General features: G+C 47.3%; 1 protein-coding gene across 1 annotated transcript in view; it reads left to right on the forward strand.

Moving 5' to 3' along the window:
* LOC147706530 (alpha-2-macroglobulin-like protein 1) overlaps positions 1 to 13,417 on the forward strand; it is a 316,256-nt gene that overhangs the window by 108,851 nt on the left and 193,988 nt on the right. The window contains exons 12-14 of the mRNA XM_086932996.1: positions 11,033 to 11,263; positions 11,986 to 12,049; positions 12,288 to 12,433. Coding sequence (XP_086789122.1) covers positions 11,033 to 11,263; positions 11,986 to 12,049; positions 12,288 to 12,433 — 441 coding nt within the window. The remainder of the gene's footprint in view (positions 1 to 11,032; positions 11,264 to 11,985; positions 12,050 to 12,287; positions 12,434 to 13,417) is intronic.

The following is a 13,417-nucleotide window of genomic DNA, read 5'->3' on the forward strand; positions in this document are numbered from 1 at the left end:
AGAAAAAAGAGCGATCCATATGTCCTTGCGAACCGGGTATTGCTAATAAGCAGAAACAATGTTCACAAGGAACTCATTTTTCATAAAAATTATAAATTTTTGCAGCAATTAGAACAGAATGAAACCTTAACTCAATAAGGTATACCAACATTTTAACAAAGTTTTACGATAAAGGCCCACAGAACAAAGGGGCATATTACCAACAAATAGTGATATTTATCGCTAAGTAGGGATCTTCCTATTATCAAGGTTTATCTCAAACGCGATAAAAATCCAGGCGTTAGCAGCGAAATGCGTGAATATTGCTGAGAATACAGCGATATTCACGCATTAGCGACGAAATGCTACTAGCCATGTTATCCACCTCCCATTGGATAACATGGCTAAGAACTGGTCTGGGCAGGTGTTAGTATTTGGAGATATTCGCGCTTAGCGCGAATAGTTCCATCGCTATGCCTGCCTTGCTAATAGGCGATAGCGACGTTAGCGACTGCTGTCAGTCGCTAACGGGTTGGGTACGCCCACTTTGCATGTCATTAGCGATAAATATCGCTGACATGCAAAGCGAGCCCCAAACCGCTCGCTATCACCTACAAGCTGTCGCTAACTGATGTTAGCGACAGCTTGTTAATAGGGCGATAGAATTATCGCCGCTTAGCGGCCGAAAACGGCCGTTAATGCGGCGATATTTGCCTATTGCCCTCCTTGGTAATATGCCCCAAAATGTTTTGTAGTCCTCACTTCAGCCGAAGTGAGTATTATTTGTTTTGCAAAGCAGTATTTCACATACAAAATGGCATAAAATATTTACTGTCTGTGTATTTATATTTTATACATTTTCACATTTCAAAGTGATTTGTGAACCCCAGTGAAATGACCATAACAAAACCAGTGAAATATATGTGGTGCTATTGGAAAACTTGTGGCGGTGGTTAATGGTAAATAAAAGATGAGCCAATTGGAGATGTAATACAATCAATTCTACAAGGACAACTATATGGTTTGTTAGGGCTCTCCATTTTTAATAGTCAACAATGTTTCAACCCTCTCAGGGTACGGGTTCTCTTCAGGACAGAGAATCTGGGGACGAGCAACCCAATGAGGGTGCCCGAATAGTAGAAGTCCTTATTAATAATTTTCTGGGTACTTCTCAATGATGGCAAGCATACGTAATTTTGCAGCGTGAATCTTTCTGGATTCACTATGCTGTGCATTATTCCGCGGTTTAGTGGTTGGGTCCGGAATCGTAGTCGTTTTTTTTTTCCGTAGCCCAGGTGGGCGTCGACGTCCCACCTTTTGGTGTCCTTCCTGTGACGTCGGCATGCTTCCTGCGGAAGCTCCCACCCTTGGGCGCCATCTTCAGATTCTTTTTTCCGCCGTTGGGTCTGGATCGTTCCCGACAGGGCTCCAGAGATTTGGAGAAAAGAGAAGCTAAGAACCAAGTTTTTGGGAAGAAATAACTTAAGAAGACGAAGTGAGACTACAGCATCGAAAGGGACGACGAAGGAAGAGGATCTTCGAGGAACTTTGATGTCCAGAAGAGAATGCGCAATCAGGGGGGCCCCTTGAACGCAAGAGATGGACAACACACAATTCAAATTCTGCCGGAACTGCCACCACAAGTACACGCAGAAAGACCAACACACAGTTTGCAACCTCTGCCTGCCGGTCAACCACGAAAGCAGGGACTGCAACGCCTGCTCCGCCTTCACGCCGAAGACCCTTCGAGTGAGAGAGAGGCAAAGAAGAGCTAACTTCGCCATGCAGGGCAAGGTCCAACCTCCGTCCCTTCGAGACCTGGGACTATCGACCGACGAGGAGGATTACGTCGCCGAAGAAGACGACGGCTACGCTGTCGTAGAGACCGATAATACGAAGACTCCAGAAAAGGTAGGAGACTCGACGCCCCAAAAAGGCCCGAAAGACTCTCGACAGTCTGCCCAAGACTCTCGAAAAAACTAGGGCAAGACCCCGAAATCGCCGACGCCGAAAGCTCCGGCATCCACAGCAGCACCCAAGGCCAGCGGATCCTCACAGAAGGACTCCCAGGCGCCGAAGGGCGGCGACCAACCAAGGTCGTCAAAGCGTCCACGAAAAGGAATGCTCGACGCCGAAGACCTCTTTGACGTCGACGAAGGACACAAGAGCAGTCTCTACGCCGAAACCAGTCTCTACGCCGAAACCAGTCTCTACGCCGAAACCAGTCTCTACGCCGAAACCAGTCTCTACGCCGAAACCAGTCTCGACGCCGAAACCCGTTTCGGCGCCATCAAGCCAGACAAAGAGACCGGCACAACCAATCGACACTGAACAGGCGGCAGGGATGGAGAACATCCTGCAGCGAAAGAAAGATTTCGACAAAAGGATGAAAGCATATACAATTCCGTCGAAGCCAAAGCCACCGGTGGTCGAGTTAGTCGAGGAAGATGATGAATTTGAGGTCAAAGGACCGTCGGAAGGCCAGGAAGATCTGGAATATCGAGAAGATGAGAACCCCTACTACGAGGAGGAGGAAGATGACGACCAGAGGACATTTCAGGGCTCGTCATACTCGGACACACAGGAGCTAGAGTGGCAGGACCTCGAAGCAGAGAGTCCAGAAGAGGGAGTGACACATCTCCGGCGAGGCCCTCACCGCCCGACGACATTGGACTTTACAATGAATTTGTCAAGAACGCAGCAGCAGCGTTCAAAGTAAAACTCGAGGAGGAACAGCCGAAGGCGGATTTCCTTGTGGAAACACTGCTCCCAATACAAACTAGGAGCCAGTACCTGCCAATGCTCGAAAGCATTAAAGGACAAAGGAGAGAGGCCTTCAAAGAGCCTGCGACTTGTAAACCCGTCACACCCAGGACGGAGAAGAAGTACAAGCACTCCCCCAAGGACCCACCCTACATCCAGGGAACGGTCACTGCAGACTCCATCATTGCGGCAACAGCAAGGAAAAGGGCCAATGTCCAGACAACGTCAGGACCACCTCCAGACAAGGAGAGCAAAAGGATGGACCTGACTAGGAAAAAAGATCGAGAGGAATGCCGCAACACACTGGCGCATGGCCAATTCCAACGCTCGGCTGAACAGACACCAACACCAGATCCTGGACTACCTGGGCCAGTTAGTCAAACACCTCCCACAAGAATACCAGCAAAGAGCTACGCACCTGGTAGAGGAGGGGAAGAACGTGGCAAATTATTGCCTAAAAACAGCACTGGACGGTGCAGACACAGCCAGCAGGCTTATGATGCTGGGCATCACGGAAAGGAGACAAGCCTGGCTCAGAATATCAGGTTTTAAACCAGAGGTGCAACACAACACCCTGAGCACCCCGTTCAACGTCGAAACACTGTTCGGAACACCAGTGGACGAAAAGCTCACCAAGCTGAAAAAGGACAATGACACTGCAAGATCCATGGGAGCCTTGCAATTCAGAGGAACCCCGTCACGGAGACCAAACGGGAGAGGGGGAAACCAGCCGGGAACGTCGCACCAGACTTTCCACCAGTCACACCAGGGCGACGCCCAGACGCAACAAGGCCAGCAAAAACAACACTGGCAATACCAACAGAGGGGCCAGTCCTTTCGCGGAAAGGGGAATGGCCGGGGAAGCAACAGAAGAGCTGGACAACAACCCACCTCCAAGTGACTCAACCACACTACTAGTTTACACCCTTTCAAAAACTCCAGGGGTGGAGCACAGATACAACAAAGAGGAGTGGCTCGGACTAAACATGCAAGAGCACGTAACACCGGTGGGAGGAAGACTGAACCGTTTCTTCCAGGAGTAGAAGAAAATAACTACAGACAGCTGGATTCTCAACACCATACAGTACGGATACTGCATAGAGTTGGAAAAAACACCACCAAACAGAAAACCAAAAAGAAGAGCACTAGCAAAGAAGGAACTAAAGCTACTTCAAAGGGAAGCACAAGAACTCCTGCTGAAGGAGGCTATCAAGCTTGTACCTCCCATAGAGAGGAACAAGGGGGGTGTACTCCACGTACTTCCTGGTACCAAAGGTAGACGAAACAATGAGACCCATCCTGGACCTAAGGTTCCTCAACAAATACATAAAAACCCAAAAATTCAAAAAGAAGTCTCTGCAAGAGGTCCTTCCACAGATACAAGGCGGGAACTTCATGGTCACCATAGACCTCAAAGATGCCTACCTGCACATCCCAATGAACAGGCGGCACAAACACCCGCTAAGATTTGTCATCAACACGGATCACTATCAATTCACGGCACTGGCATTCAGATTGAAATCAGCACCAAGGGTATTTACAAAGTGCCTTGCAGCAGTCGCAGCACACTTAAGGAGGGGAGGGAAGGGATCCACGTATACCCTTACCTGGACAACTGGCTAGTAAAGGCAAGATCATACAAGACATGCAAACGGCACGCACAGCGAGTGACAGATACACTGATGGCCCTGGATTTCTCCATCCACTGGGGAAAATTCTCAATGAACCCAGAACAAGTACAAATTTTCCTTGGTGCGCAGATCAACACCGTACAGGAGAAGGTGTTCCCCAGCGAGAAGAGCACACTGGCACTGGTGAAGGAGGCGCGCCTCTACCAGAAGGGGCGTCCTATGACAGTGAGGACGGCGAGCAAGATGATGGGCATGATGGCCTCATGCATACACATAATGCCGAATGTACGAATCCACATGAGACCACTCCAGGAGTGGCTACAAGACCAATGGTCACAAGCTACAGGTTGTTGGGAAGACCTAGTGGTTGTAACGCACGCAGTGCACGAGGAGATATCATGGTGGAACAAAGGAAACATAACAAAAGGGAAGCCTCTAACACCACCAACACCGACTGTAACCATCACCACGGACGCATCCCAGAAGGGATGGGGAGCACACATGAAAAAACTCAGAGTGAGGGGTCTGTGGACACCAGCGGATGCGGTCAAACACATCAATTACCTGGAACTAAATACTGTGTTCCTCGCACTAAAGGCATTCCAGACGAACCTGTACAACCAAACCGTGTTGATCCAGACAGACAACACAACAGCGATGTTCTACATAAACAAGCAGGGAGGAACACAATCAGCCCCGCTGTCAGAACTAGCGCAGGAAGTATGGAAATGGGCCATCCCACTAAAAATAGATCTACTGGCGATTCACCTGCCAGGGATGGACAACGTGGAAGCGGACTGGCTCAGCAGACAGACATCGGCTTCACACGAATGGGAGTTCAATGCCCAAGAGACAAGGTGACTGTTCGACAGGTGGGGAAATTATCGATAGACTTGTTTGCAACACGCAAGAATGCAAAATTCAAGCACTTCGCATCCAGGCAACAAGGGGAAGGTTCACTGGGGATGCCCTCTGGATAAGCTGGTCAAAGACATTTGCTTACGCTTTTCCGCCGATCCCCCTGATACACAAGGTACTCAGCAAGTGCAGAACGAGCAACATGACCCTGATACTGGTGGCATCACAGTGGGCCAGGCAGACCTGGTACTCGCAGATTATGGAGATGACAGAGTGCACCACACAGATTTGGGAGAAGGAAAGACCTACTCTCCATGCAAAACGGAGAGGTGTTGCATCCAGAGCCAGAAAGCCTCAGCCTGGCAGCCTGGCTTCTGAGGACATAGAGTTCACACACCTTAAATTACCTGAGAGCACCCTGAGGTGCTTCGAGAGGCAAGAAGACCTAGCACGAGGAAGTGCTACGTAGCCAAATGGAAGAGGTTCACACTAAGGTGCAGAAAGGAAAAACTGCACAACAAGATGACAAGAGACTCAACAGTGCTTAAATACCTGACGCACCTGCTCTAGGCTAATCTGAGCTCATCCTCGCTAAGGGCACACATGCAGCCATAGTCGCTTACACTAGAGGAGAGACAGGGAAAAGCTTCTTTACCTCACAAATTGTAAAAAGATTCTTGGAAGGTGCAAAGAGGATTGCACCGCCAAAGAGGTTACCAGCACCAGCGTGGAACGTTAACCTAGTACTGACGGAACTCATGAAAGCGCCATTTGAACGGATCCATAAGGCCTCCCTACAAATGCTAACTTTGAAGACCGCTATCCTGGTGGCAATCACCTCGCTGCGTAGTGTGAGCAAGCTACAGGCATTAACGCTACAAGACCCCTACATACAAATTCACAACGATAGGGTGGTGATGAGAACGGACCCACACTTAATGCCAAAGGTGGTGTCTAAGTTCCACATCAACCAAACTATTCAAATACCTAGTTTCTTCCAGAAACCAACCACAAACGCAGAAAGGGCACTGCACATTCTGGACGCCAGACGAGCAGTCATGCACTACATAGAGAGAACTAAGGATCACAGAAAAACAAAACAATTTTTTGTGTAATTCGCAGACAGTTTCATGGGAAAAGCAGTTACTAAGGGGACAATTGCACGATGGATCGCGCAAGCAATACAGTTCTGCCACAAACAAGCTGGGCAAGAACTGGCAGAGGGGCCGCGGGCCCATTCAACCAGAAAAAAGGGAGCAACAATAGCCTTCCTGGCTAACACTCCCATTCAGGACATATGCCTGGCGGCAACATGGGCTTCAGTGCACACGTTCACAAAACACTACTGTTTGGACATACAAATGAACAAAGAAGCACAAGTAGGAAAGAAGGTGCTTCAACACATATTCAAAAATCAAAGCTCATCTTCTACCCAGCCGCCACAATGATAACAAACTGCTACAAAGTCAATGCACAGCATAGTGAATCCAGAAAGATTCACGCTGCAAAACGAATAGTTTCTTACCTGTCGGTGTAGTTTTGCAGCTTGAAAATCTTTCTGGATTTACTAGCGAACCCACCCACCTCCGCCAGAAAGATGAGACTGGAATAAGAGGTAGTAAAAACGGGGCAAAGACTAAAACAGACTTTTGAAGAAAAAAGCAGTTAAACAAATATTCAAACATTGCCATACTATTTAGAAACAAAACACAAACGGGAAAAAAAGAATCCGAAGATGGCGCCCAAGGATGGGAGCTTCCGCAGGAAGCATGCCGACGTCACAGGAAGGATACCAAAAGGTGGGACGTCGACGCCCACCTGGGCTACAAAAAAAACAAAGAAAAGACTACGATTCCGGACCCAACCACTAGACCGCGGAATAATGCACAGCATAGTGAATCCAGAAAGATCTTCAAGCTGCAAAACTACACCGACAGGTAAGAAACTATTTGTTCCCTTTATACAAAAGCCACAGATTGGCTTCAGATGTTATTTACAGTAACCGGGATTACTGTAGGTCCAAGTCTTAGTTGTGAGTAGTGTGAAGCAGTGCTTCAGGAACGACTTTGAGGCATGGTGTCATGCATTTGACCGTGACCTTCAGTAAAGCTGTAATTAGCCGTGGAGGTCATTTTTAAAGAGACCATGTCTGTTTCTGAGTTGTGAGTAGCATCAAAGTATTGAGGGTCATTAATATGCAAGCAGTTTGCAGCAAACAAATGCCAGTAACAGTGCCTTACCGTCTTGCTGATTCGTTTCCCTGACGGTCACCGACTATACCATTACCGAACTCCATGCCTCATATTATTGAAGCATTACCCTCAATACTTTGATGCTACTCACAACCCACAGGAGACACCCTTACAAAAAGAAGGGTGTGAGGACTTCATGGTTGAGAGGGTTCCAAACCAGAGGATCTCTCTAAAGATGAAGATAGGACGCCACTGCTCATGAGAAGCTATATGTACATTCTATCATACTATAGTATATTATACTATGCTATACTATATTATGTTATAACATATTATACTATATTATATTATACTACATTATATTTCAAGATTAGGGGTCCACCTCCAAAACAGATCTGTCTTGTATTGAACATAATTCTGTACAGTGTTAGAGCAACTGTTAGGAAATTCAGGAGTGATAGTAAAAGCTTTGAGGCTAGTTATTTCTTTTAAGGCAATAAAGTGCTTGTGCTGAGTGAGATGCTTCCCAAATCTCTGCTTTCAAAATTACATTTGGGAGAAAGTGCCTCTTTTACATGATTAGGCCCCCGGTTGTGCCTGGTTTTATGTGGTTTCAAATGAAGTGCACAGGGCTCCTGCCAATCAGGTCCCTTGTGCCAGTGCTTTTTCCCTAAAACAAACTCCCAATTGGTACTTCTACCCTCTGTAAGTCCCTAGTAAATGGTACCCTGGGTACCTAGTGCCTGGGAGCTGAAGAGGGTTCACTGGGATCCCCCTCCCTGGGCCCCGCCACTGCCTTGCAGCTTGCATGCGCCTGTGAGGGAGAAAACGACAAAGTCTACATGGCACCCTGTCTGGGTGCCTTGCCAACCAGCACTGCCTACAGGCATAGGTAAGTCACCTCTCTGGCAGGCCTCACAGCTTTAAGGCAGGGTGCACTATACCACAGGTGAAGGCATATCTGCATGAGCAGATATGCCCTTACACTATTGAGGCCCATTTTCCTAATATTGAATGTTCCAGGGAAGCCGTAGAGTACATTGGCTAAGAGCTCAACAACTTGAGTGCCTCAGAGGTGCCCCCTCCAACCCTACCAATTCTGGTGTGGTCTCTGACTGGCTGTAGGCAGCCAGCCACCACCAGATATATTTCTGGACCCCCTGGGTATAAAGCCCCTGCTCTCTGGAACAAGAAACAATGCACAGTCTTGGCAGAGGTGTCATATCTACTCCCTCAGGATGGGCCAGTGCAGAAGCTTCAAAGGCCTGCCACCTTTGTAATATGACTCTCCTCCTCTGCTCTGCTGCTAGCAGCAGATGGCAGTCCCTGGCTTACACCTCCACTTTGGGTGGAACAATTAGCAGGAAAGGTTCAAAAGAACAAAGGTGTGCCCACCACTGCCAACCCCACCCCTCAGGTGGGGAAGAGCACAACTTTCAAACCCCTTTATTTTAAAAATGGGGAGACCCCTCCAATCAGTACTAGATTTTTGCCTCCCTCCCAGACGAGGGTGGCATAATAGAGGGTATTGTCACCACAGATAAGGTGCCCATTGGCCCGGCCTGCTACTGCTCTAAAACGCCTCTTAAATGTAGTATTTAAGTGGCCCCCCAAACCTAGAAACTAGATCTGTGACAACCTAATAAAAAAGTAACCCTGGGAGGAGCAGGCGTAGTGCTTCTACACGAAGTTCAACAGAGTTGGAAAGCAACTCCGTGGAATTTCGCTCCGCGCCATCCCCCCATCCAAAGTAAATAAAAAGGCACTTACCTGCCCTGTGGCTGCCTCCTCTTCCACATACCACTCTCCCACCTCCTCCTTGCTGTTCTTCACTAATAACCCCTACGTTGTACGTCTTGCATGTGTGCATGCGCACTCGCAAGACGTACAATGTAGGGGTTATCAACTTATTAGTTGAAGATGGACGGCGAGGAGGAGGTAGGAGAACGGCCATGTCGAGGAGGCGGCAGCCACGGGCCAGGTCAGTGCCTTTCTAATTACTTTTAAATACTTTTAGAGGGTGGAGGGGCCGGCTAACTATGCTCTGTATGGAGTCATAGTTTTGCCTGAACTCCGCTTTTGCAATGGAACGGGGTGTAGGAAAAACTCGCAACCTCCTCTGGCGAAGGGTAGTTACCCGCCTGGGCTTAGAAAAAGAAGACGACCCTGCAGAGAAGACCGAGGACGGCCTGTTTCCAGCTTCTGTGATCTTACAGCTAGTTTTGCAACCAGCAACATCTGAAACCCCTGGGACGTCTGCTGCCTTCGAAAAAGACTCCAATCTTCCATGCACAGCGGGCCTGTCCTGAAGAAACCTACTCCAAGTACTCCGGATACAGGTGCATCTGTGTCTCCTACTCACTCTGCATCTGACGCTAACGACCAGAGTATGAGTGGTTCACCTGTGCAATGAAGTCTCTCGGCGATCCGGACCTCGTATTCAGTGTTGTCTGACCTCTCCTGCCCTCCACAAAGGTGCCTGCATTGTGAATTCAGAGGCTCCTACCAACTGCGACCGGCTCCAGTAAGAAGGCTCCAAAGTCGAAAGGCACCCCTGCTCCCAAAGCCCCTGGGCATTGGTGAGCTGAACCGATGGTGCCCCTATGACCCACTACACCCCAAAATACCTCTGCTGTCGCTGATCTTCCTCTTGTGACTAACGGTGCCACACCTGCAGCCTCTGTCGAAAGAAGAATCCCTATTGAAAAGCATTGGCCTCTGACGTCGAATTGGCACCCTGCACCCGGCCGCCCCTGTGCCACTTGTGCTGCATGTTTGGTGCTGCTTTGTGGTCCTGTGCTTAATCCAACCCCCAAAGCTTGGCCCTTGCAACCAATCTACTTGCCTGCAAGCAGTGTGGCTCTAGGCATCCCTGTCTCCATTGGAAAGTTTTGGGTTGAACTCCGATTTTGACCTCTGCAACCTGGGACTATGTTTGATACTTACCTGTTTGACATCAATATATTGTTTTCTCCATAGGATAACATTGGACTGTGTTGAAAAGTTTCTAAGGGTCGATTTTTGGAAGTGAAAAGTATTTTTTAATTAAAAACATACTTACCTAAACAAAAAGATCTTGGTCTTAAAATAAAATACAAACAAAGTATATTTTTCTAAAATTGATCTGGATCTCCTTCTTGAATGGTGTGTCCATTATTGATCATTGTTGTGCAATAAGTGTCTTACACTCCCCTGCGTTAGGCCTCAGGCTGCTCACCCACACTTCCACTAATAGAGCACTTTGGGTTTCACATTGAGCCCTGTACCCTTTTGCGGAACACCTGGACTGTGCACAGTATCACCACCTATTGGACATTGTGTAGCTTGGTGCACTTACAGCAGGTATCTATAGGTTTGGCAGAAGACTAAAATATGTGTCCATGCTTGCACGGGTTTAAATTGGAGATGTTGCACATCTGACCAGGCAGGAGAGCCTGTCCCTGCTTTGCAGATGTAGGAAACTGCATCTTCCATTGCATCTGTTGCAAGGCATTGGAAGTCCCAGCAGTGTAATACATGGTGCCGCCCACTGAAGTGCATCACTGGTAGTTCCTACATATTCACAAAGTGCAGAGATGTTAAGTATTTTTCTTCTTCTGTTCTATGTAGGGGAGCTTCAAGCTGGAGCAGCAACCTTGGGAGTATGGAAAAGTGGTGCCCCGCTATCAGGATGCCTACATGTGGCTGAAACCCTTCTACTCTAAGAGTAAGAGCTTCCTGAAGATACACTCTGCACAGGGAGAGCTGCCCTGCGGTCACACACAGGACTTGCAAGTGGACTACATCATCCAGCGAAACGAGCTGCATGAGCATGCAGAACATATGGACCTGTTCTACCTGGTAATGTCCTCAAATATATTTGACATGGGGTTGAATTCAGAGATGAGGCTGACACAGGGAGATTGTGGTTTTATAAACAAAAAGGGTCCACAAAGCTGAAAATATAAGCTGTAATGCTGGAAGCCCACATAATTCCCTGTCTTTCTGTGAGGTATGGGAGCTAAAGTCTGATTCTATATCTAGTATATCTAGTAACACAGCCAGTGGCACACAGATTACTAGGCTTCACTGTTGCTTCAGTTCTTGTCTTCTCCCAAAGGTCCTTAACCAACGTCATACCCTGACTAGCCACTAAACGACATTGCTATCTTAATTCCTATGTGGTTCATGCAAGATCTAAGCTCAAACTGCTGCTGCATTGTCTCCTCCCTCCATCCAATTCAACTCTCCTAATATCCACTAGATGTCAATTGCCCCCATAATGCAAGGTGCACATGAGGGCTTGTAGTGTATGAGTGTCTGAGAAGGTTGCAGGTCTGGTAAGGACCACCTGTTTATCCTTTAAACATCACAAATGACAGCTTAATTAGTCATGAGACCTTGTGAGTTAGCTAAAGGACATACGTGCATGTGTCTGATTGTCGGGTGATACAAGGCCACCTCAGTCAAGTGTCATCAGGGTTCATCTGGGCTTGGAAGCATAGTCCTGGGCTCATCAGTAACCTGTATCATGGCTCTCGCTACCAGAACACCGATGCTGACTGGTTCAATCCCTCCCCCAGGTTTCATCCAAAGGAGGAATCATTCACGAAGGAAATAAGAAGATAGCAGTTGACAAAGAGCATGGTAGGTATTTTTGCCTTTTACTCTGTTCACTGTTGTGAGCTCTACACAGCTCCCTTCCTGCTCTGACCACACTGCGTCCTGACTCTGCAGCGATAGAAAGCTCTTTATTGAACAGATCTATGCACTTTTCCTCTTTACTTTGTGCATAGCCCATTGTCTCATGATTATCCTGTGACTGAAGATGACCATCTAACCACCACCACCACCTTCTCTTTTCTCTTCTCACTCCTCATCGCAGTTCTTAAGGGCACCTTCGCCATTGAACTTCCGATAAGCACAGAGTTCGCACCGTTGGCCAAGGTGTTGGTCTTCACCATCTTTGAGGACGGCGAGGTCGCTGCTGCCACAACTAATCTCAATGTAGTGAAGTGCTTCAAGAATGAGGTGAGCACTCCGTGTCTTTCCTACACAACACAATAAATGTTACACAACTTTAAAATGTTGCTAATTTAGTAGATATGTTAACCACACTTTACAAAACCTCGCCAAAAATCATCTTATCGAAACAGAAACTTTGAAAACAATTGAGTTGACAGGTAATGAGAGGAGGCGATCTACACAGTCTACCATCTTTGTGATGTAACGTATAGCCTTTCCGAAAGGGTGGTGGGGGGAGAGGGGGAAGGGGGGTTTGTGTGGTCAAAGCACTTGTAGATGCAGTCTCACCCGAGGTCTGTTATTCTTCACTCTATCCTCACTTACATCAGTGTCTAAGATATTTTAGGTCTATCATTTACAGCACCCTTCTCAAAGAGACTCACTATCTTTTAGTATGCATACCATGGGCTTTGGTAGCTCCATTGTTTCTTGGATTAGCCTCTATTAGCAATGATTGTCAAATCATGTATTGGCTCAGCCAATTGGAGTATGTCTCGCTCACATGATGCTTTGGCTACTTAAATTAATCCTTCCGCTTCCAATAGAATGCTTGCTTTGCAAAGCATTAGGAACTACTTCAACACAGGTGATGTTAAAAGTAGTAATTCCACTATGATACACCTGCCATAACAGGTTTCATTATGGTCCAATTCAGGGATACTCAGTTAATCCACATGGAAAAGTACGAAGGTGAGTCAGTCCTTCCACTAATTGAACTTAAGGCATTCGGATCATGCACAAATATTGTCAGCAAGCAATTAATTCAAGGCCTCAATCTGTTGCCTTAATTAAATATTTTTCCTGTTTCTCTATTTGTGCTAATAGTCATTATTATTGGGGCAATGCTGACTGAGCACTGCAATTAGGTTATTTTCTACTTAGTATCAAAAGAAAGACAAATGGAAGCAAAACAAGTTTGTGCCCATCATTGTCAGCCTTTGGCCTAACCGCTTCAAAGTGGAACACAAAATGGTGCACTCTGAGCTAGAG

The sequence above is a fragment of the Lissotriton vulgaris genome, chromosome 7 (assembly GCF_964263255.1).
Source record: "Lissotriton vulgaris chromosome 7, aLisVul1.2, whole genome shotgun sequence".
NCBI lineage: Eukaryota > Metazoa > Chordata > Amphibia > Caudata > Salamandridae > Lissotriton > Lissotriton vulgaris.